The 24,133-nt window shown below is 39.2% G+C and overlaps 1 protein-coding gene across 3 annotated transcripts; it reads left to right on the top strand.

Moving 5' to 3' along the window:
- The first annotated feature begins 3,999 nt into the window (after positions 1-3,999).
- PNPLA4 (patatin like phospholipase domain containing 4) lies at positions 4,000-23,531 on the top strand. 3 transcript variants are annotated; one of them, XM_053457394.1, is made up of 7 exons: positions 4,000-4,142; positions 5,129-5,314; positions 8,909-9,003; positions 9,208-9,343; positions 16,024-16,089; positions 22,309-22,461; positions 23,144-23,531. In XM_053457394.1, the coding sequence occupies exons 1-7, from the start codon at positions 4,095-4,097 to the stop codon at positions 23,273-23,275; spliced, it is 816 nt and encodes a 271-aa protein (XP_053313369.1). In that variant the 5' UTR covers positions 4,000-4,094; the 3' UTR covers positions 23,276-23,531. The 3 variants fall into 3 exon arrangements, with proteins under 3 accessions (XP_053313369.1, XP_053313371.1, XP_053313370.1); XM_053457396.1 differs by lacking the exon at positions 4,000-4,142 and adding an exon at positions 4,414-4,504; XM_053457395.1 differs by lacking the exon at positions 4,000-4,142 and adding an exon at positions 4,482-4,504 and having other exon boundaries at positions 5,134-5,314.
- The last annotated feature ends 602 nt before the right edge of the window (positions 23,532-24,133 follow it).

The raw sequence follows: 24,133 nt of genomic DNA, 5'->3' as shown, positions 1-24,133 counted from the left end.
GTTTGCAGGAGTCTCGATGCAGTAGCGGAGTCTGGGGCAGGGCCTGGTTGCAGGGTGACCACACTCGCCCAGGCGTTGAGCACCTAGGGTAGTGCAGCCAAACACCAGCGCCCTGATATGGCAGCAGATGAAGTCCAGAACAAAACGAATCCTGCAGGCACCCTGGAGCAGGCATGAAGCATATCACACGGATCACGAGCAGGATGCTGCAGGCTGGGAGAATGAAAGCTAGGCAAAGGGTTAATGTAGCAGACACATAACAATCAAGGGAAAGGGAGACCAGGCAAGAAACATGATATAGGATGTACACGAGAAGTGGCTTGAAGCATGACATGAATTGCAAAAGATATAAACAGGCACAAGACAAGGAATAAACATAACCAGACAAGACATACATGTTACAGGGCACAACAAAGGACAGGGAAGAAGGCAAGGAACACAGGGGAAGGAGTGAGGAGCCGGAACCCTCGGACGCTTCTCCTATAAGCAAGGATAGGACATATTAACAGGGAGATGGGGAGAGGAGAGAGGAACCGGAATCCTCAGATGATAAGGAAGAAGGGCAAAGGTACATAAGAGACAGACAAACATGAATACAGAAACTAGCCTAGGACTACAAGATAACTATTGGAGATTTCGTCACATGATATGGCCATAGTATGCTTAGCCCACCACTACGCCAAAGTACTCCAATGACGGTGGGTCCTAACGCTAATCCCTGCTGACAATGGTACAAAACAAACCACACATGAAAACCAAACACATAGCACTGAGACATACCTTAGACTGAAGACTGCAGACTGAGACAAACAGAACACAGGTGGGGCACACCTTATAAAGGAAGCAGAGCTGAAGCAAAGAGCCGGAGCAGAAGCAAGGAATGGAAAATAGAACAAAGCAAAAGGAAATCCAGGAATGGATCAAAGCAAAGCAGAGAAACTACAGCAGGACAGATATGCAGCTCCGCAGCCTGGGCAGACCGTGACACTCTGGAACAATGTCCTTTGGACAGACAAGGCCAAAGTGGATATGTTTGGTCATAATGCACAGCAGCACATTTGGCCAAAAAACCAAACACAGCATATCAGCACAAACACCAAATGTCAAGCACGGTGGTGTATACCAACATATTCTAGAGTCAATTGTGAGTCCATCTGTCCAATGGCTAAAGCTTGGCTGAAATTGGGTCATGCAACAGGACAATGATCCCAAACACACCACCAAATCTACAACAGAATGACTGAAAAAGAAAAGACTCAAGGCTTGCAAGGTTGCAATGGCCCAAGTCCAAACTTCAATCCAATTGAAATGCTGTGGCGGGGAATTAAGAGAGGTGTCCATAAACAAATGCCTGCAAACCTTAATGAACAGAAGAAACATTGTAAGGAAGAGTGGGACAAAATCCCTTCACAAACAATGTGAGAGACTTATAAAGTCATACAAGTTATTGCTCCTAAAAGTGGTGCTACAAGTTATTGAACCATAAGGTGTACTTAGTTTGTCACACATGGCTTCTCCATGTCCATGCTCTATCTTTGCTGAGTAAATCATGACACAGGGTAATTTGTCAATATGTCTCATCTGAGGTTGTATTTACCTAATTTTTAGACCTCCTAAAGACCTCCTTATTGTTATTATGTGCTGATATGTAAAGCCATACAATTGATGTACTTTGTTTTCACACAATGTATATACATGTAAATACATGTATGAATGTATATGTAAGTGGGGGGGCAGAAAGTTAGAAAGAATATAAAAAGGCAGAAAGATAAAAGAAAAACTAGGTAAAGAAGATAGAAAAAGTGAAGAAAAGATGTTGAGCAGGTAAAATGGAAAAAAGATTTAGGGAAAAAGGAACTGCCAAAGCGGGAGGAACCATAGAACAGAAGTAAAAAAAGACTGCAAAAGGTAGACAGAAAGCACGAAAAAAAAAAGAGGTAAAAGGGGTGCCAAAGCCAGAAAATCCAAAGAAGGGGCACTTCTCACTCACAGACATTGCATGTTTGGGTAACCAATCTAGCACAAATTCAATAAATTAATACCAATGGCAAAAAAAAGATACATATTCCAACATATATCATATACCAATCTCAAGAAACCATTCATAATAACAATGTTACTCGCAAAGCCGTAAAAGCTATAAAGTTCAAGACACGTGCAAATGAAGAACATCATCTAACAGTGAGTTAGAAATCAAAGCTATACCATTGCAGGAGCAACTTGGCCTGGGGAGACCATTGGTCTCCTGGCTCCAAGAGTTAAGGTCGCTCTGGCATTGGTTGATGCTCTTAGAGACCTTTAACTCCTGGCGCAATCCTATGGATTACCGTTAACCCCTGCGATGCTACGTAGACAAGGTAGGCTAGAGGTAGTTGGACCAGGGAGATTAGCTAGGCGATGTCACGGACAGGGCTATCGGCCGAGCCGCGACGTGGGAGTATGGGCGTAACAAGGGTCAAACGCCAACCAGACTTCCGGCGCGTTTGGTCACTTTCCCCGCAGGGCACCAAGCAACCACCACCAACCCCAACCAGTCACCCCAAAACTCCCAGTGTAAAACACGCTGCCACCACCAAGAACTTTAAAACAGGGCGTCTTAGGTTACCCAAAAACAATCAGACTTCGATAACTACACAATCCTCACACTGACATCTATATAGTTAACCGCTTAGTAACGTGACATATCTATATGTATACAAAAGGCTATCTCTAGGCTGAATTCGGTTAGAGAACAAAGACAGAACTGATTAAAAATGTTTAATCTGAGCATAAAATGGGTCACAGTGCTGTTATACAAAAATGCATGTAAAAAGAGACATAGACTAAAATAGTACAAGTATAAAACAGTAGAAAACAAAAGGGATAAAACAGAGTATCATACCATACTTCCTTGGAGCCTTGATGTTGTCTCTGTGATGGTAAAAACAGGCTCTCTCTCCATTACCAATTGCCCACCTTTTTATCCCCCCCCAAGACCGCCCTTTTCCTGTTACCTGAGCAAGGGGATGGAAGTAGGGGGTTCAGAACTATGACCTTCTGAAGGCGGGGTTATATCTTCTCAACTTTGGTCTGGGATCACAAAATATGTAATATGACGCTGGCTGAGCTTGGCATAATTATGACACCAGGATCATCATAATTTTCATACCAAACTCCACACCTGTATCAGTTAGCACAAGGACACGTTCGCATAACACTTGTTATGGTCATGCCTGCATGGCGTGTTTGGTCTCCCTGAAACCAGCACATCACAGACATAAGGATGCAATGTACGATAGGGCCCAAAGGTTATGTACTCATCATATTTTGGACATTATACATTTAATAATTTTACCCTGTGTCTATTGATACCCTGTCTCCACACCCCAGGGAGATGTAGCCAGGATGTCTGGCCCTTTACTCTTCCACAGGAATACCTTCCTGTCGCAGGTGACAATACCTAGCATGGGGTAATCAAGTTGTATTTTGGGTTCTGACTCCAAAAGGAAAGGTGTGAACAAATGTTACTGGACTTAGCCTTAACCCATTCAGTGCCAAGCCCCAGTTACTCATGCCATGGCATGACAGGCGATATTAACATGTACGTTTACCGGCCGCCATATTTGTTTATTCGGTATGCGGTTTGAACAACGAAAGTGCACCATTCATGTTTGTTTCATGTTTCATACAAATGCACAAGTCTAGTAAAAACAGGGTTGGAAACAGGAAAAAAAATAAAATAAAGAGATCAGTACAAAAAATCGATTCAATAAAGGAAGAAAAAAGGTTTGAAAAAAAAGTAATTAGGCTCTATTTTACCCATCCTGTTAGTAATATAAAATTACAAGAAACATCTCCTGGTCATAGTGCTTTGACCCTCTATAATTTAAAAAAAATGCATTCAGGAGGTATATATTTATACACACTTTTATTGTGTACCAGACTCTGCAGCTCTAAACAGTTAAGCCTACGCACAGCAGTTGAACGTGTGCTGACTGTATTACAGGCTTTCCAGAGGACTTGATGTCCATGTCAGCACAGAGGTAACATAGATGTAGCAGGTAAATAATACATTAGTATGAGGTTCTGCTCTCAGTATAATAGCAAGCGCTGACATGTACTTGCAAGAAATGAAGAAGCCAGTGGTAGCTGTCACAGCACAGGTATGAATTATATATATCAGAAGGGCAGGGGACAGAGAAAGGCAAACTGTATCATTCACCTAAGCCTTGCACCGACTCTAGCTAAATTATTACAGTGCGTGTTTGTAATAAAATAAGAAAGGGAAAACAATAGAAGTATTGTTAGTGGAAGATTCCTATCAACATGTAATCTTTATAAGCAGCTTTCCTCAGAAAAAACCCGCGGCAAAATCCCTTATCTAACTTACATAAAGCATGCTACGTGTATTTCTATTGGCTATAGTTATACTCGCCGTTATTGGTTGGCTGGGGATCTAGGAAGGAAGGCAGATTAAATAAAGGGGAAAAAAACACCTCCTGGTTTCTATGGCAGAAGAGAAAAGGTCAGAATGCTGGCTTTGCAAATGTTTACTATGTAACAAAAGCTGCTGCTTTGCGCTAGCATGAGTGCTGCCGAGGAAGAAAGAGGAATGTATTGCTGTTAGGTTGGTGTTACGGTGCCTGTAATAAAACCAAGCAGCCAGAAATTAAACCCAAGAAACATCAACTCACATCATGCTTAACCACAGAAGATAAAATGGTCTATTCACAAAATGGAGAGTTGTGCTTTTAATTATGGAACTGAATTCACTATTCATCATGAAGGGACACATCTAGCTCAAAGAGTGAGGAGACTGTGAAGAAACCATGCTAATTTAACTATACATTATGCAGGGACATCAAAGCTCTTCCTGCAGCAGGAGCTCACTGAATGGGAACCTTCATAATGTATAGTGAATAAACCCTAGAGTGCCAAAGATTGTTTAGTGAAATGGTGAAGCAGGTGCTCCAGGAATACATTGCTGGGCATGCAGACATTCTAAATGCTTGTATATGTTTGTCAAGTTATATTAATATAGTACCTGAAAGATATTTATTCACTTAATCCAACATTGTTAATCTATGGATTCCTAATCTTCATCTTTTCTTCTCTTAGCTCTGTTTTTTTGTCTTTTTTTTTTTTTTAGGACAGAATGAGCCATGTAAATTTGTCCTTCTCTGCCTGTGGATTTCTTGGGATATACCACTTGGGGGCAGCATCAGCACTTCTAAGGCATGGCCAGAGACTGCTCAGAACAGTTAAAATCTTTGCTGGAGCCTCTGCAGGATCTCTGGCTGCTGCGGTTCTTTTAACAGCCCCAGATAAACTAAAGGTAATTAAATACAGGATCTGGAAGCCGAAAGAGATTCCCTGTCATGAGAGCGGAGTAGGGTGATAATCTATAGATATATTTTTTTTAAACCTCACTTTAAGCAGTTCATGTTTTAAAACATTTTGTAAATTATTTATGGCATCATATGGATACTATACTACTGTTTGGGGTCAGGCAATGCAAATTTTGCCCATTAAAATACTATAAAATGGATCAGAAATACAGTGTAGATATTGTTAATGACTATTGTAGATTGAAATGTTTTTTTAATGGAAAATCTTCATAGGCGTACTGAGGTCCTTTATTAGAAACCATCAGTCCTGTGTTCCAATGGCACATTGTGTTAGCTAATCCAAGTTTAGGTTTGAAAAGTTAAGTGATTGTTATGCAAAGGTGTTTGCACAGCTAGGAGCTTTTTAGTTTTCCATGGGGTAGTAGTAGCATTATTAAACACTCATGGACAGGTTTTTTTTTGTTTGTTTGTTTTGGAGCCCGAGGTGCGTGCTCCTCTATGTGCTGCATTCTGTTCTTATAAGGCAGCAGAAGCCTGAAAAACTACTTCTGGTTCTCCCGAGGGGATGTACCAGACTAAATCCCCCCCCCTGCGGGAGGGCCGGATCTCCGGGTCGAGCCCCGTAGGGTAAGACCCCTTTAACTTCAGGTCAAACCCCAAAGGGTAAGACCCCTTTATGGAAGAGGTAAGGGGCCATAAGGCTCCACTATACCTCTACCAGCTGAATCAAGCTGCAACTGCAGTGCAGTGCCCAAAAACAAAAGTGTCAAAATGAAATCCAAAAAAACATGTAGTTGCCTCACCGTGTTAGGTAACGTGAATTCAAACCAGCAATTAATAGGCACACGTGCAAAAACGTGGCAATAAATAGAGCGTCCAGCCGTTTCTGGCCGAAATCCAAAAAATTCTGCTCATTCCACAAGCCCATAAGGGTCAGGGGAAATGAAGCATACAAGGTAGCAAGGACTTTGGTGCATATCGTGCATACACCTTTCACAGTGGACGTGCAGACCATGAAAAAGTGACTCAAGCATGATGCTAGGGCAAATAAGCACCTTGGGCTCCTTGCTACCTCAGCCCTAAGGCCAGAAGATCAAGTGTTTCCCCCTCCTCCCTAAGGGTACTATACTTGATCTTAGCCAAAAGGCTGAGAAGCAGGAACACTCACAGACAGCTTTTTTTTTTTTTCAATTTCTTTTAACACTTCTCATTACACCAAGAAGGCTCAGAACCCCAGCTTTCTTTTCTTTACAAGTCAGAAAACCGTGTGTAATGGGTCCCTTCGAGCCTTTTATCATCTCAGCCAGGAAGAGCTGAACACAGCAATCCCTTAGAGGGCCTTGCTGGAGCAGCCAGCTCATTCCAGGCTCCCGAAGCAGCCACAAACATATCACACAGCCTCTCTACACTTCATTCTTAATGGGACTCATCAGCATGAGGGTGTGATTCTGGGTTAAAAAAGGCTTGGGGTAGCACGAGAAATACCATTACATAGGTTATGGTGGGTAAAGGTTATGGAAAACCCTTCCACTTAAAATTAAGGGGGTAGTAGAAGCATTATTAAACACTCATCTACATACACTAGACAAGCCAGAAGGGTTATCTTTACCTCAGAAATATGATGGTGCTGCCACAACCACAAGGGATTCTGGGTAGGCAGATGCAAATAATGTCAACAATAGTCACCTTTTGCCTCTATATCCACTTTATACATGGATCCCTTGAAAGTAATTGCCTGCTGTATAAGACAGCCTTTAGACAAAACTCGGGAAGAGGTGCAATAGCCAGATCACCACTCATGGACTCGTCAGCAACCTTATGCTAACCCCCCCCCACCGTGGAATGGACTCCTCTAGACCTCTGAAGGTGTGCTGTGGTATCTGACACCAAGGCCTTAGCTGCAGATCCTTTAAGTCCTGTAAGTTGCAAGGTTGCCTCCTCCATGGATGCCTGTGGCAGCAGAAGGAGGTGCAGGGGCATTGCCTCTGTGTGACTTAAGTGTGCCCCTAACCTTGCAGCACCTAGGAAAGAATCTATTGGCACTATGAAAGGAAAAATATACCGTATTGGCTCGGATATAGGCCGCCCCCGTATATAGGCCGCACCCTAAAAGTTTGGTGCTTTTTTAAAGAAAAAGTTTTTTTCTTTAAAAAAGCACCAAAAAACATGCTGCCACTCTGTCCTCTCCCCCCTCGAGATATGCTGCCACTCTGTCCTCCCCCTCCGAGATATGCTGCCACTCTGTCCTCTCCCCCTCCCCGAGATATGCTGCCACTCTGTCCTCCCCCCCCTCGAGATACGCTGCCACTCTGTCCTCCCCCCCCTCGAGATACGCTGCCACTCTGTCCTCCCCACGATATGCTGCCACTCTGTCCCCCCCCCCCCGACTTACCAGAGCAGACTCCCTGGTGTCTTACGGGGCCGGAGGGGGGCATCTATGCACATCGTGTATACAACTCCCGGAAGTACGCGTATTGCGTAGATGTCTTCCGCCGGCCCAGCAAGACGCCCGGGAGTCTGCCCTGGTAAGTCGGGGGGGTTAGAATGCATCGTGCGCACGTTCACCGGCAACGGCGCATCGCCGCTGCTGGTGAACGTCCGTGCGATGCGCTTAGACAACCTCCCGTGCCGGTACTCCCCCCCGTGGGAAGTGCTGGCACGGGAGGCTGTCTGAGCGTATCGGGGAGTAGGATGCAGGTCCCCTGCACCGCTGCGGGGGATCTGTATCCTAACCCTGCTGCCTGCCCGGCGTCGGGCGCTAGACCCCGAATATAGGCCGCACCCCCACTTTAAAGACTTAAAGTGGGGGAAAAAAGTGCGGCCTATATTCGAGCCAATACGGTAATAATATTAATAAAAAACAAAATTACTTTTTTGTGTCAGTTTCAAAACTATTTCTAAAAATGTCTCCACAGCTGACGTGAAACTGTATAGGGAAGCTCAAATACCTCCTCCACTTTAGTATGTGTAACGTGTCTGGTGAACCTAGTATGTCTCATTCTAGATAAATAGATACATTGTGACAGCAGAAAAGAACTAACGGGCATATACAGTCTGCCCTGTTTGAATCACTTTCAACTCATTTCATTTTTTTTAGAAAGGCTTTTATTCACAACCCAATCATTGCCTATACTGTACTGAAGTGAGCTAAAAATGCCTGCCTGTCTTGCTTGATGATAGTGAAAGGTGCTATTCTACCTACGTTTCTGAATATAATTTATATCTCAATTTTGTATTAGAAACATTGTTACTTTCAAACTGCCAAATGTCCACCCCCTACTTAGAAATAATTCTTTAAACATGTGAATTTTTGTCTCATTCATAATTGTTGCTGGGAACACCTAAGTGTTATGTGACACAAAAGCGGGCACGTGGTAATACCATAAAAACCTAAAAAAAATGTAATCTGTAAAGGAAATAATGAGATTATAGATCTGTTAAATTTTATTTAACATGTTTTGAGAGCTAAATGCATGTTTTATCTGAAGAAACGTAAATTTTTTAAAACAGGTTGTTAAAACTACACCTCTTCACTCATAATACATACGGAAACATATTGATTGCTCTAATTATAATTGTAGGAAAGCAAGGATTTCCTCTACTCGTTTTCTGAGGATGTTAGAAAGCAAACCCTTGGGGCGGTTACGCCAAGATACAACTTCATGGAATATTTAAGGTAAACAGAATAATGTAAACCAAAAATGCATATATTTAATTAGATGAGCATATTCTAGAATTCCTAGAAGCTTATAGAATGGAAAAGATACATTTGTTTTTTTTTGAGGTGTGGAGATACAGCACATTTCCCAGCTTGTCTTAAAATATTTACTGCGTGATAAATAATTAAAATTGAGTAATGTTTATCATTTGTTTGCCATAGGGGAGGCATAGAATCGATTCTTCCATTTAAAGCTCATGAGATAGCTGAGAGTCGTCTGTGCATATCAATCACAAATACCAAAAGCAGAGAAAATCTACTGGTTTCAAAATTTGCCTCCAGAGAGGAACTCATTAAGGTAACAATGTTATCACTCAGTTTGGTAAATGGAAACATTTTGTGGCCTTCTTGAGGAGCTGTTTAACAGAATGAAATTAGTGGAAGTTGTAAAGATTAGTATACAGCAAATGCTAAACTATCTGCATTTCATTGTTTTATTATCTATTTCATATCTGAATTACTTCATCTTTTGTGCATAAAATGTTTAAACACCTGTCCATAGAGTTGATTTTGCTAAGTCCTATACCCTTTCCAAATGTATATTGCACCCACTAATGCAATAACAAAACTGTTTCTTATTGATGAGACATCCCCATGTAGCCTTTATTGAAAATATATTGTTCCAAGATTTCTGTTACAAGTGCAGATTTATTGCTTGCTCATCTTATGATAAAATTCTTCCACTTCCCATTTTGCACAAGGAGTTCTGCAAAAAATGGCGTATATTGTGTACTCTTGTGGAATTACTGCACGTGACGCTATGAGATCATCCCACTGGCAAATACAAACAATGGAGAGCCCAAGTTTATTGGCCCACAAACTATTGTAGACCAGACCCATCTATCTATTCCCTCTGTCCCTCTCCAGCCTTATTTATTCCAACAAATGTCCCTTGCTTTCCTTCAGGCTACTAGCCCAGGTCTGTTTCTCTTTCCTTTCAAGACGTTTATCCTCTGAAATAACCCACCTTTTCTCCATTTCATTTCTACCGCCAATACATTGTATAATATAACCTTAAAAAACCTCTGCCTCAAGAAAATATTTATTTTGTTGGAAAGACAGATTTGTCACAACGTGGTGCCGGCAAAAATTTCACATCATAAAACAAAAGGAAAATCTCTTTTGGTTCATGTCAATCTAAGACATAAACAGTCTTTCATAACTTTCAAATTGCTAAACAGTTGTAGGTGACTTTGTTCAAGCCCAATTATAAACCCTCCATTCACTCTGAATTACATTTTCGCCAGTTGCCTTTAACATTTTATGATTACCTTGGGTTGATTCCTACAGAAGATTACATTTTTGTCATATTGAGTGTTAAGGGAATAAGAAATAGGCAATAGGGTTCAGCAACTACAGACATAAAAGGAGAGCGGTATTGCTTTTAAGTGTGTGGTTATATATGCACTACAGTAATTTATTCGTACATGGACTGTTTAATGTCTCCCTAATTGGAAATCTTGGAAAGGAAACTCCTTTGCTTCCACATCAACCTTTAAAATTTAATTGTTTAAAATTTTAAACTTTCTCTATACATTAGCAATTTTCACTGGCCAAAACAGACCCAATTTTTTGTAGGGTCTCTTGAATCTTTTACTATAAGGCAAAGTAGTAATATGTAACAGTGCATGTTATGTAATGAATTTCAATTTTATTTACGCACATAAATTTTTTTTAATATCTATAAAATGTTTAGTTTCAGTTTAAAACTTAAACAAGAGGTGTAAACCGTCGCTTAATGTGTTGTCTGCAATGATAATGCAGTACAGGCCGCAACACGCACAATTTAGTGTTTGCAAATATAATGGCAAGTGACCAGAGCTCAGACCTGAAAGAAATAGAGGGAGGTTAAGGTGCCAGCCCGAAAAAAGTAGGCACCAGATAGAAATACATTTATTAATGTATTCAAAGGTAGAATTTACATATAATATACAAGGAAGACAGTATGCATCAACCAATAATACAATGACAAGGAACACAATGTAATATAACACAGCATTCCACAAAAAGAACGCCATGGTCTAGGGCTCCTTTGCTGCTTCATGACCTGGGTGACTTGCCCTAATTGATGGAACCATGAATTCTGCTACCAGAACATCTTCAAGAAGATCAAGGGCAGTTGGGATATGCAGCAGGACAATGGACTAAAGCATGCAAGCAAGTCCATCTCTGAATGGCTCAAAAGAAACAAAATGAAGATTTTGGAGTGGCCTAGTAAAAGACCTGACTTGAATCCAATTGAGATGCTGGGGTATGACCTTAGAAAAAACAATCACTCCATAGTGATGTAAGGAGTTGCCGTTATTGCAGTTGTTGTCACTGAGGGTGGCCCAGCTAGTTATTAGCCCTTCTGTATTAATGATGCTGCTCAGTTTTTTTTTAAAACCCTAGCGATCCCCCCTAAAGAGTCTAAGATGGTACTGCTAGCATTGACGCTTATTTTAGTGTACCTAGAAAATATACTATTTGCATCTCACTGATGAGGCTCATGAAGGCTAAAACATATGTCTATCATTGTTGGTTGTCGCACTCTGTGGCATGACACTTCGGTTCAGCAGTGCCAGTTCTATGAATGTACTGATAGAGATTAGTCATTGTTAGTCGCTGGCCATTAGTAACAATGTAGCACAAATTGACAGCTCGAGGTCATACTGATTAAAGTTGCATAGGATCCATCATGATAGCTCTAAATAATAATTGATCGAGTTATTCTCCAGGTTAACAGCCAGATCACCTTGTACAAGGGTCAGAAGTGCTAAATTGTGGCATCTGTTAGCATGGTTTACAAACTCATTCAACTCCTTTTCTCCGGGTATATAATATTTAATTTGAGTCCACTAATTGTACTTAACGATCTTTATTTTGCTATGAGTCATAGAATAACAACGCCCAACTTCAACTGCTGCATATATACTACCCAAAGCCTAGCATGTGCGAGACCCCATATAATTACAATTGGTATAATTTAAAGCCTTGGTGTGTTTAGAATAATGTTGGTGTCAGTGCTGATTATTTTGTTTGTTGAAAATAAAATAATAAAAATGGCAATTTACTTTAATGAGCATCTGACAATAGTCCAACTGGAATGCTAGTTGAAATGTCAGAAAACATGCGATTATAAATTCCTCAGTAATTATTTCATGGATTTGTGATGTTGTCCTCCGGATTAAGTCCAAAAGTTCAGACTAATTGAGGACACCGAAATCATAGATCTTTGGGCAATGTTTTGTCTTGTTTAAATGTAACACAATAGGTAAATGTAAATCATAGTTTTCTTAGTTTTTATTATTTTAAACTAATTTCTCTTTTAAATAAAGACTTACATTATACTGTATATTTGTCTGTGTCGTGATATTGCCATATTGCAGTGCTTTTTTTCCTACTTGCATCCTTGAATGGAAAAGTACACGTTAAGGCATGTATGGGTCTATTGTTAACTTGCCATTAAGCAAGTAATACGTGTAGAGTTGGCAGATTTTCTATGGATTCCGTCTTTGAGTATTCACTAAAATAAGCACATGCTGTTCTAATTAAAAAACACTTATTGTGTCTCCTGTTGCACTTATAAGAGATGGCACTCTGAGTAAATGCCAAGTATACTGTATGGGACAATCAACTATTAACTTGTTTGCCTATATGCAAACGCGCCACCTTCTATCCCATCATCTTCATATTAGACATGGGAGGGTCATGGCTCAGCTGTGCCAGGCATGACTAGCTGTGCTACAAGAAGGTTAGGAAAGAAGTCATATTAGGTGTGGAAAACCACTGCCCACATATGAAACACTATCTAAATATAATGTATTGTGCTTATGCAGAGAACAGACCTCACAAGTATCCTAACAGTAGTAAAAATATGGGACTGTCCTACTGAGCAGCCCCACTATACCACTTAGTAGTAAAAAAAGGCCAGGTTGGAGAGATCATAAGATCTCCCCTGATCAGCCATTGAGCTGTGAAATTGATCAAGCCGTTAACCAATTGCAGGCCCCACATGGCCACCTCTTAACTTAGCAAAGCTATGTGCTGGCATATGATATCTTATGCCTGCTGTTTCACTACATTGTGAGGGTTAGGTCATTAGATTGATTTGCCCTGACGCATATCTCAACTTACACGTGCCAACTCCCCACCCTGCCCAACCCCCCTTTCTCCCATAGAAAGTATCTTAGCTTGGACTCTGGACACGGAGATAGGACGATGACAAATCAGGACAAAGCTACATTGCATGTGCACATTCAACATCACTTTTACAGCAACAGCAACATTTTTTTAAAGCCTAGCAGGGTTTAGCAGCGATGAAGCTGTACAGAATATAGGGAAAAGCAATTATTTCTTATGCAGGCTCAAGCTGAATATACAGGGTTCATCACACCCAGGCACTGGCAAATTGCTCAGCCCTACTCTGTACAGTTTCTTCACTTCTCAGTTTTCTGCTCCCTGCATGTCACTCTGCCGACCACCTTCCTGGCTCACACACACTTATTCCTTATTCAAACACATGCACACTCAGTTGAACACTAACACACCATACACTGGGCACTGACATCATACACTGACTGACACTATATTGACACCCCCCCCACACACACACATTCAAATACTGCACACAAACACACTCCCACACGCACTCATTCTAACACTGTAAACTGTCAAACCCAAAGCATACTCATTGTAATCCTGTGCTTGTTCTAACATTGTACACTAACATACACACATGGCTATTCATTCTAGCCCTGTACACTGTCACCCTCCCACACATACTAATTGTAACACTGTACACTGACACATACACAGCCTATATATATCTATTGTTCCCCTTGCTTGTACGTTCTGCTTAGTTGCGAGATCTGCGCCTGCGAGCAATTTGGGTGCTTACAGGGGTGCTTTGTTGCAGCATCTGCTTTGTTGCAGCATCTGCTTCAGTACGCACCCAGGTGCTGAGGTGTAGGTGCTGAGGTGTCCCCCCTCATTCAGACACCCCAGGCAGAGTCGCTCTACTGTACCAGACCTGGCTTGTTCCTCTGGTAGCAAAAACGTATGCAGGACCTTCAAGATACAGCGAGTAAACCTATCCTTAACGATTACATGCTTTTTGTACCATTAACAATTTACGTCAATGGTGTTGCTGCTGTTGACCCCCCAGTTCTTGCATACTTTGATCACTATATGTGTAGATGATACTCTAACTTTATAGGATTAATATTAAGCATGTATTGCCTTTGTATGCTAAATGTATTTCCAACACTCATTTCAGGTGACACAAGGCAGGCATACCCAATTATGAAGCAGACATTCGCCCATCACAACAGTAATGTTACTCGTGCATTATTTTACTGCATTTCCCTGTGAATTCTTATTGGTAGTATTGTGGAATTGAATTCCAGTTCCAAAAAGTTTGAGCGGCATTCTAAATATCTTGGTCAGTTTTGTCCTTGCAGCTATTGTGTATATTCGATTAAAACTTTGTGAAAAGCTTCTACGAATAGCCCTTTGTGCGTAGAATGCAATGGGCTGCCTTAGAAAGAATAGTATTTTGCAGGTGCTGTCGGCTATTTTATTTGCTGAACACTAATGATGATTGCCAAATCAATACGCGTTGGCATTTAACAATTGAAATTGTCACAGAAGAACAGTACAGTATAGCTGAAAAAGATCTCAGTCAATTTAAACATTCTAGTTAATGTTTGTAGTAGAGATGTCAGCAACTGACTTAAAGGGACAGCCATAGTAAAGCAAACAGTGTTGAGCAGACTAATGTCTCATCTTCGAAATGGAGGTGGAGGTGACTTGGCTATTCCTGTAACAGTCATCCCAGGTAACAACATAACATACATATAGTGTATGGAAACATCCATACTAATTTTGGGGGGAAATAAAAATGTGAGTATCTGCAAAAAATGTCAGTACTTTTTTTTTTTTATATATAAAATAGATTCAAATTACAACTATAAAAGAATGCATATAATTATATGTGTACCTTAATATGCATTTGGGGAGATTCTGCAGAATTCTTCCATGCATTTGCAAAATGGACCACATGGACATTTAAAGGGACCACGCAGCTATCATATGCATTAAAGTGCATATCATGCCTGAAATGCCCTTTTAACTAGGCTCTCCAGCATTTAAAAAAATAAACCTGGTTAAGTGTGTTATGTTTGTTGTTAAAATATATATTTCTGATAAAAACACCAATTGATTGTATGCCAATATCCAGTCAGTGTTTGCTTTTGCATCGCATAATAAACATTCCTTGAACTATTACGAATGAAGCAAGTTTTTACATGTCTATGTATTGAGCAGTCTATGTGGAACAGCACCTTTAATGCTTATTCCATAGAGTGCCAGCTATGTGGTATTTGAACATCCAATGTCATGTGTCTCTGACATAGTGATGCTCGCAACCCAGCACTTTTTTTTTAAAAGCAATTGCTAAAAAATTATTTTCTACATGCAAGACTTCTGATAAAGACAGATTCCTCATGTTTAATACAGTGTAAGCTGTTTCTATGGTTGTCATCAAAAGGTAACTATAGCAAAAATCCGAAAATGTACCTACGTAGGAAAAACCCGACCCCTGTCACCCAGAGGGTTAAATAAACCTACAGAAATAGGTTTATTGTACAAAAGAAAGGAAATCTGTTTTTTGCTAGTTATTGCTACTGCGATATTATTCTGTACAATATCTTTTATGTAACAAGAAGCTGGTTAGGTTCATCACCTTTATTCACAAAGGCAACTTCTTCAAGAGTTCAGAACTGTTTCCTGCACAGAAACCTAAAGGGAAGTTATAAGAAATGTCACATTATTTTTATTTGGTTTTCTTAGTATGTTTGGGTGCTTAATGTAAAAAAAAATTTTTTATACATTTATTAAAGGGTGTCATGTTTTTATGTTATTATTTTTGACACCACTTTATCAGATACTGTTTCAAAAGTACATGTTCATTAAAGAAGCTTATTTTTTTTCTTGCAGGTACTCTTGGCAAGTTGTTTTATTCCTGTGTATGCTGGAATCAAAGCTGTGGAATATAAAGGAGAGGTGATAATGAATATAGTCATTCTATATGTCACATACAAGTTATTGAACTTTTGATATTAAAAAGTCGTTTTAGACTTGAAATGAAAATGTTTATGGTAACTAATTTAATTAATATGTTTTTTTTCTTCAAATAAATAGCCATGTTATGTTATGTGCTATTTGAGTTGTCTTCCTAACAACTCTTCTTAGTACATATATAATTAACATGTACAGATTAGAAGAAAGATGCAACGGATGACAGAAACATTTAAATACTTAAAGGGAATCTGCACTATATAAGAGCAGACTATATTTAAAAAAAGAAAAACTATCACCACAAGAGCACATAGTCATAAATTAGAGGGGCAAAGGATTAAAAGTAATATCAGAAAGAACTGTATTACTTGTTTGACCAGGGCCCTCCTCATCTGTTGTCTCTGTTAGTCAATTTGTTATGTTACATACTACTTGTTAAGTCCTGTGTACACATTGTACAGCGCTACGGAATTTGATGGTGCTATATAAAACAATAAATAATAATAATAATAATTAGCCTACCAGCAAAAGTGGTAGATGTTAATACAGTGAAGGAGTTTAAGCACGCAAGGGATAAGCGTAAGGCTCTCCTAGTTATAAAATAAGGCCAATGACTATTTAAAGTATTTTGAAATTGGGCAGACTAGATGGGCCAAATGGTTCTAATCTGCTGACAAATTCTATGTTTATATATACACCATATGGACAAAAGTATTGGGACACCTGACCATAACACCGACATGGACTTTGATGACATCACTTTCTAAATAATAATAACATAATAATATGTAGTTGTTTCCCCCCTTTGCAGCTATAACAGCCCCCACTCTTCTGGGAATGCTTTTTACAAGATTTTGGAGGTTTTCTGTGGGAATTTGTGTTCATTCATCCAGTAGAACATTTGTGCGGTCAGGCGCTGATGTTGTATGAGAAGGCCTGGCTCGCAAGCTTCGTTCCAGTTCATTCCAAAGGTGCTCAATGAGGTTGAGATCAGGGCTTTGTGTGGGGCAGTGAAGTTCTTCCACTCAAACTCATCCAACTCATGTCTTTATGTACCTTGCTTTGTGCACTGGGGCACAGTCATGCTGGAATAGAAAAGGGCATTCCCCAAACTTCCCACAACGTTGGAAGCATAGTATTGTCTAAAATATCTTGGTATGCTGAAGCATTAGGATTTCCCTTCAATGGAAATAAGAGGCCTAGCCCAACCCCTAAAAGAAACAGCCCCATACCATTAGCCCTCTTCCACCAAACTTTACAATTGGCACAATGTTGTCAGGCAGGTAACGTTCTCCTGGCATCTGCCAAACCCAGACTCGCCCATTTGTCTCTCCACAAAACACATTTCCACTGCTCCAGAGTCCAGTATGCTTTACACCACTCCATCCGATGCTTGGCATTGTACTTGGTGATGTGAGGATTGCATGCAGCTGCTTGGCCATGGAAACCCATGCCGCGAAGTTCCCACCGCACAGTTTTTATGCTGGTATTAATGCCAGTGGAAGTTTGGAACTCTTCAGCAATGGAATCGACAAAGTGTAGGTGACTCTTAGGCAACATGCACCTCAGCACTCGGTGACCCCACTCTGTGACTTTGCGTGGCTTTGTGGCTGAGTTGCTGCTGTTCCTAAACGCTTCCACTTTCCAATAATACAACTTACAGTTGACCCTGAAAAATCTTGCAGGGATAAGATTTTACAAACTGACTTATTGCGAAGGTGGCATCGTATCACAGTACCACGCATGAATTCACTGAGCTCTTCAGAACAACCAGTTTTTTCACAATTGTTTGTAAATGCAGACTGCGTGGCTTGGCTCCTCATTTAATACACCTATAGCAATGGGTCTCATTGAAACACCTAATTTCAGTAACTAAGAGGTATGTCTTAATACGAATTGCAAATGTACCAAATTTTTGTTAATTCTGCCAATCGTAATAAGCCTGAAAAATGGAAGAAAACAAAGCAAAAAACTTTGTATTTTCGTCCAAAATGTGTTGGCCCTTTCACTCACACTCTCACTCTCTCACAAACTCTCTGTTTGTTCTCTTTCTTTGACTGAACCAAATGTGCAGGCCTACCGAACTTTGTGGGCCTTTTCAATTACGCTTACACTCTCATGCTCTCTAAATGTTTCCCTACCTTCTCTGACAACCACCTCCTCTTCCTTATCTTCTTCTCTCTTCTATCTTCTCTCTTTCATCCTCTTCCTTTATCCACCAAATCAGAGCACTTTTGGTGACATCCTCTCCATCGATTGCAATTGATCAGCAGAGAAGGTAGAGAAGCATTTACAGAGTGTGAGAGAATGAGTAAGTGTGAATTTGGGATAAAATGACCCACAGATTTTTGTCTGAACCAAAAAACCCGAAAACGAATGGGTCAAACACAAACGTACTATAAATATATAAATACACAAACTGTATAATAAATATACTATATATGTGTTTGTGTGTGTATGTGTGTATATATATATATATATATATATATATATATATGGGCCAAAAGTAGGTATACAGTTCTGTTTGGGTCATGTTTAGTCTCTTTTGGTGCAACATCTCTAAAAACTGCTATCGTTCTCAATACTTGTAAAGTAAAAGGTAAAAGAAATAATAAGCTTTAAATTACAGTTTGAATTGCAAGTTTGTTAAAAGGATTTGATCCGTGGTATTCAAATGATGCAAAAAATCAATCTTTGATATGCTTAGTATAATTGAACAGATTAAAAAATTGTATGTGTCTGTGTGTAGAAAAGAAAATATAGAGGATCTAATTAAACGTAAAAGATGACTTCTCTGTTTAAATATTTTACTGATGTTAATGTACACTGGTCTGTTCCACTAGCAGGAATAGTCAAATTGTTTTGTATTCAGCAAATTATATTCTTTGAGAAATTGTTTGATCCTTTGCATTTACTGTGTACAGTGTCCTTTTAACCCCTTAACGACAATTGCCGGTCCTGGCACGACACGGAAAAGCATGTGCTTTACGACAATTGACGTGCCAGGACCGGCACGTCTTTAAACGGGTGCAGAAAGCGATTTACTTTCGCTTTCTGCACCCAAAATGCGACCTCGAGGCATTCAGCAACGCCGCGATCGGCACGAAGGCATCTCTGGCCCCTCCACGGGGCGTCAACATCCGCCATACTTTGTATGGCGGCGGACGCCCGTTTTAAAAGCGTTTAGGAGGCGATCAACGATCGCCTCCTAAACTTAAATGGTGTCGCTGGAATGCCTCGATCAGGAGGCATCCAGCGACACCAAACACTTACCTTTCGATGGGCTGTGACCGCTCCGGAGAGCGGTCACAGCCGCAGCTGCCCGTGATCTTCGCCATCAAGCAAGATGGCCGCCGCCCTGCAAGAGATACAAACAAGTTTTAAAGTTCGCTAGATGGTCCAGACCATCTAGAGAACTCTGGCTCCACTTGCAGGTTGAATACAGGTACTGCATTCACCATGCAAGTCAATGGAGCCCAGCTTTCTAATCACAGTGTGATTAGTAAAAATAAATTAAAAAAATAAAATTAAATTAATAATAATTAGAAAAAAATAGTAAAAAAACAGTAAAATGTAAAAATCATTTCCCACTGATGTCACTATCAGGGGAACCTCCAAGTTGAAAAATAATGTTAAATTTTTTTAAAAAAAAAGGCAAAAAAAAATAAAATATATATATAAAAAATATATTTTTGTGAGCAAGTCCTAAAATTAGCATATTAGCTTAAAACAATTCTCGCATGGAAAGAGTTAAAATACTAGCATATTAAATGCCCGTGGGGTGTCTACTTTTAAAAAATGTGTGATTTGATGGGGTAAATTGAATTGGCCAGGTTCAACAAGGTCCCAATTAACACCGGGGGAAGGATGGCCACACATCTAATTTCCAATTAGAAAAATGCACACGTACCAAATGTGGCCTTTTAGTTCCCCCAAAAAATGACAAACCCATGCATGTGGGGTATCACTGCATTCAGGAGATGTTGCTGAACACATTATGGGGTGTCGTGTGACAGCGGCATATACCAGGAGCTGTAAATTCATACATAAAGTAGGTGTGTGTGGGAAAAATACACACACAAAAATACTGCAAACTTTGAAAAAATGCTGGTGGTAAAATTTGTGCATGCAAAGAGTTAAAATACCAGCATTTAAAATACCCTGGGGTGTCTAGTTTTCAAAAATATATGGTTTTGTTGGGCACACTGAAATGGCCCGGCTCAAAGATGTACCAAATAGGGCATGGGCAGTGGATCCCCAAATGCCAAAGTTCAACATTGAAAAATGCGCATACCCCAAATGTGGCCCTTTTGCCCCCAAACGGCCAGGCAAAATCATTCATGTGAGGTATCGCTGTACTCAGGAGATGTTGCTGAACACATATTGGGGTGTTTTGTGATAGTGACATAAACAAGAACATTTAAATTCATACCTGAAGTAAAATGTGTGTGACAAAACAAATGCAAAAAAATGACTACCACAAAGTTTGACAAAGACTGGTGGTATATATGGTGCATGGAAAGAGTTAAAATACTAGCATTTGAAATACCCTGGGGTGTCTAGTTTTCAAAAATATATGGTTTTGTTGGGCACACTGAAATGGCCCGGCTCAAAGATGTACCAAATAGGGCATGGGCAGTGGATCCCCAAATGCCAAAGTTCAACATTGAAAAATGCGCATGCCCCAAATGTGGCCCTTTTGCCCCCAAACAGCCAGGCAAAATCATTCATGTGGGGTATCACTGCGCTCAGGAGATGTTGCTGAACACATATTGGGGTGTTTTGTGATAGTGACATAAACGAGAACTTTTTAATTTATACCTGAAGTAAAATGTGTGTGGCAAAACAAATGCAAAAAAATGACTACCATAAAGTTTGACATAGGCTGCTGGTAGAATAAGTGCATGGAAAGAGTTAAAATACCAGCATTTGAAATACCCTGGGCTGTCTAGTTTTCAAAAATATATGACTTGATGGGGTAAAATGCATTGGCCGGGTTCAAAGATACCCGAAATGGCACAAGGGGGGAAGAATTACCAGATTTGGAATAGCAAAACGCTACCTGTACTTATTGCCCCATAATGGGTAGAAAAAAGCAAAAAAACATAAAAACATTGGGTATTTCCAAACTCAGGACAAATAGTAGAATCTATTTAGCAGGTTTTTTTATTACCTTTTATAGATGAGTAAAAGATTTTTCAACTAAAAGTTAGAAACAGTCATTTTTTTCTAAATTTTTCACCATATTTTATACTTTTTTTAATAGTAAATAATATGATACAATCAAAACAATGTCATCTAAAGAAAGCCCTTCTTGTCCTGAAAAAAACAATATCTAATGTGTGTGGGTTCAGTAAACGGGAAAGAAGAAAATTACAGCTAAACACAAGCAGCGCAGAAATGTTAAAAAGGCCATTGTCACGAAGGGTACAAAAAGTAAAATCAGCCTTTGTCACGAAGGGGTTAATGACTTAGTTATGTTTAGTAGACACTTAGTCTAACCCAAATAGAGTGTGTGTGTATATATCGATATGTATGTGTGTGTGTATATATATATATATATATATATATATATATATATATATATATATATATATATATATATACATATATTTCAGCTTGATCTATAGAGCCCTTAACAACACTGTGACCCTCTGTATATCTGTACTTATCTCTAAACACTCTCCTAACCATCTTCTTTTGCTACTTTCTTTTATAATTGATTTTTCTACCTACTCGCATATCCAGGATTTTACACACACACTATGCACTGAAATTCCCTACCCCATTCCCTCTCCTACTTCCACTAACTCTAAATACTTACTGAAAGACCACCCATTTAGAGGAACAGTCACCCCCCTCCTAATATTTTCAACTTGCAGTTTGAAATCCTTCCCACCGTCAAGATCTTCATGCCACTGACTTCTCCGCATCAACCCACCTACAATCAAATGATCTTTGATAGGGACAGTCCCTATCCTTCCATCTGACCCCCCCCCGAACCTCCTAATAGATTACATGCAGGCATGACTCTCCTCTCTTTCTGTACCAGCGTGTCTTCATGTGTGTAAAACTTATTGTCAGATTGTCAATTCTAACGTTATTAATTTTCATTACCTCTATTCTAATGGTCCTACAGAATCGACTGGTGCAGTAAAAATTAATGTAATGTAATATAATAAAATTCTACATTTTTTTTTACAGAAATGGTTTGATGGAGGTTTTACAAACAGTCTTCCCATTTTGCCCATTGGACGCACTATAACAGTGTCACCTTTTTGTGGTCGACACAATATTTGCCCTGAAGATATAGGACATGTGGACTTATATCTTAAAGTAGCGAAGCAGGACATATTGGTAATTTATTATTGCTTAATAATTGTGCAATTTAAACTTGTATTACATGAAATAGTGTTTAATTTTTGTAGATGGTAAAATGGATATGCATTGGTACACTTTCTGAACAAATGACAACTATTTTAATGTGATAAAACTCTGTCTATAGGACATAGTTCATAAATATAGCTTGTGATTTATTATCAAATAGTCCGCTCTAGTTATTTAAATTGTTATAATATCATATTCATTAGGAAAAATATGTTTAAATAGAATCCTCTCATGTCACTATTTAACTATGCAGCATTTTGTACCATACACAACTGGATACCTACCGTATATTCTATACAATTTAAGAGAGCCCGTCCTCCTCCACATTTAGAATAACAGAATTAAGTACATAAAGCTTGGGATTTATTTCTGTGAAATATACACATTCTCCAGTGATGCAAGGTGAGAACTATTTAATATCAAACCATAAAATTCTAGACAGAGTTTGATCAATTTGATCTAAAATTACTAGTTTGGTTTTGCAAGGTTGATATTAAATATGTAAGTCATAAAAAGTTTTCAATTTATTATTTTTGTCTTGGGCTCTTTAATTAGAAATAAATAAATTCTTATGCATTGCACAGCACTTGTGTGTTTTGACAGTCTAGGCATGTAAATAATGGATTTGTCCTCATTTAAATCTTTGCTACAGCTATCAACAGCCAATCTTGAAAGACTTAATCAAGCATTGTTCCCACCAAGTCAAGAACAAATGGAGTCAATTTTTCAAGATGGATTTGAAGACGCAGTGAAATTTCTACAAACAGAAAACTGGTTTGAATAGAGTAAACCGTTTCCGATCACTGATAATTTTAGCAACATATTTGATTATGAAGAGATGATGTGACACATTTTCTTGATGTATTTGTTTAGAGAACCATTAATCAACCAAAAATACATTAACTGCAAGTAATGTCTTAACCAACATTCTTTATCTTGTTGATGTCTCAGATTGATGAAGGAATCTGCTAAAGAACTGTGAAGGAGTAACTGAAGGCCGTGTCTAATGAGAAATAAATTTCCACTGTACACAGATATAACTTTTGTTGTTTTCTTTTTTACACAAGGTTACAAAGTGAAGCCATGGTTCTGAAAGACTAGAAAATATTTATTCTTGAGAGGATATGTTATGAGATATCCTATTAAAATCATAGCCTGCACTTGGTGCATAAGATATAGGCTTGTCTGCTATGATGAATAATGTGGCTACTGATGAAAAGTATTAATCATGTTTGAAATGTTCTTTTTTTCCATCTACCCTCAAAAAATGGCTTGGTAATTACATGTATTATATTGAGTATGTCTCAGATAGAAATAGTCTCTTTTTTTCCCTTAATTATTGTTGTGTATTTTTCACATTAATTCTCTGCTGAAAATGTCGGTATAGTACACTATCATATAAAAATGCTTATTTCCAAGAGACCCAAGAGAAATACCGTATTGGCTCGATTACAGGCCTCACGCAATCATTGGCGGCACCCTAAAAGTTAGGTGCTTTTTAAAGAAAAAATTAGATTTCTTTAACAAATACACATTAGTGGAATAGTAAATCAGTATTCTAACTAACACACTGTATTTTAAAAATTTTGGTATCTATTATGCAGTTAGTCAAGTCAGGAAGTGCCGGCAAGGGAGATTGTTA

The sequence above is a fragment of the Spea bombifrons genome, chromosome 2, assembly GCF_027358695.1.
Source record: "Spea bombifrons isolate aSpeBom1 chromosome 2, aSpeBom1.2.pri, whole genome shotgun sequence".
Taxonomy (NCBI): Eukaryota; Metazoa; Chordata; class Amphibia; order Anura; family Pelobatidae; genus Spea; species Spea bombifrons.
Note: the sequence above shows the minus strand (reverse complement) of the source record. Positions and strands in the feature narration are given on the sequence as shown.

Coding starts and splice junctions, on each gene's coding strand:
- PNPLA4 (XM_053457394.1), top strand. CDS start 4,095: ATGTACTTGCAAGAAATGAAGAAGCCAGTGGTAGCTGTCACAGCACAG. Junction 5,315..8,908: donor CAGCCCCAGATAAACTAAAG/GTAATTAAATAC, acceptor TTATAATTGTAG/GAAAGCAAGGATTTCCTCTA. Junction 16,090..22,308: donor CTGTGGAATATAAAGGAGAG/GTGATAATGAAT, acceptor TTTTTTTTACAG/AAATGGTTTGATGGAGGTTT.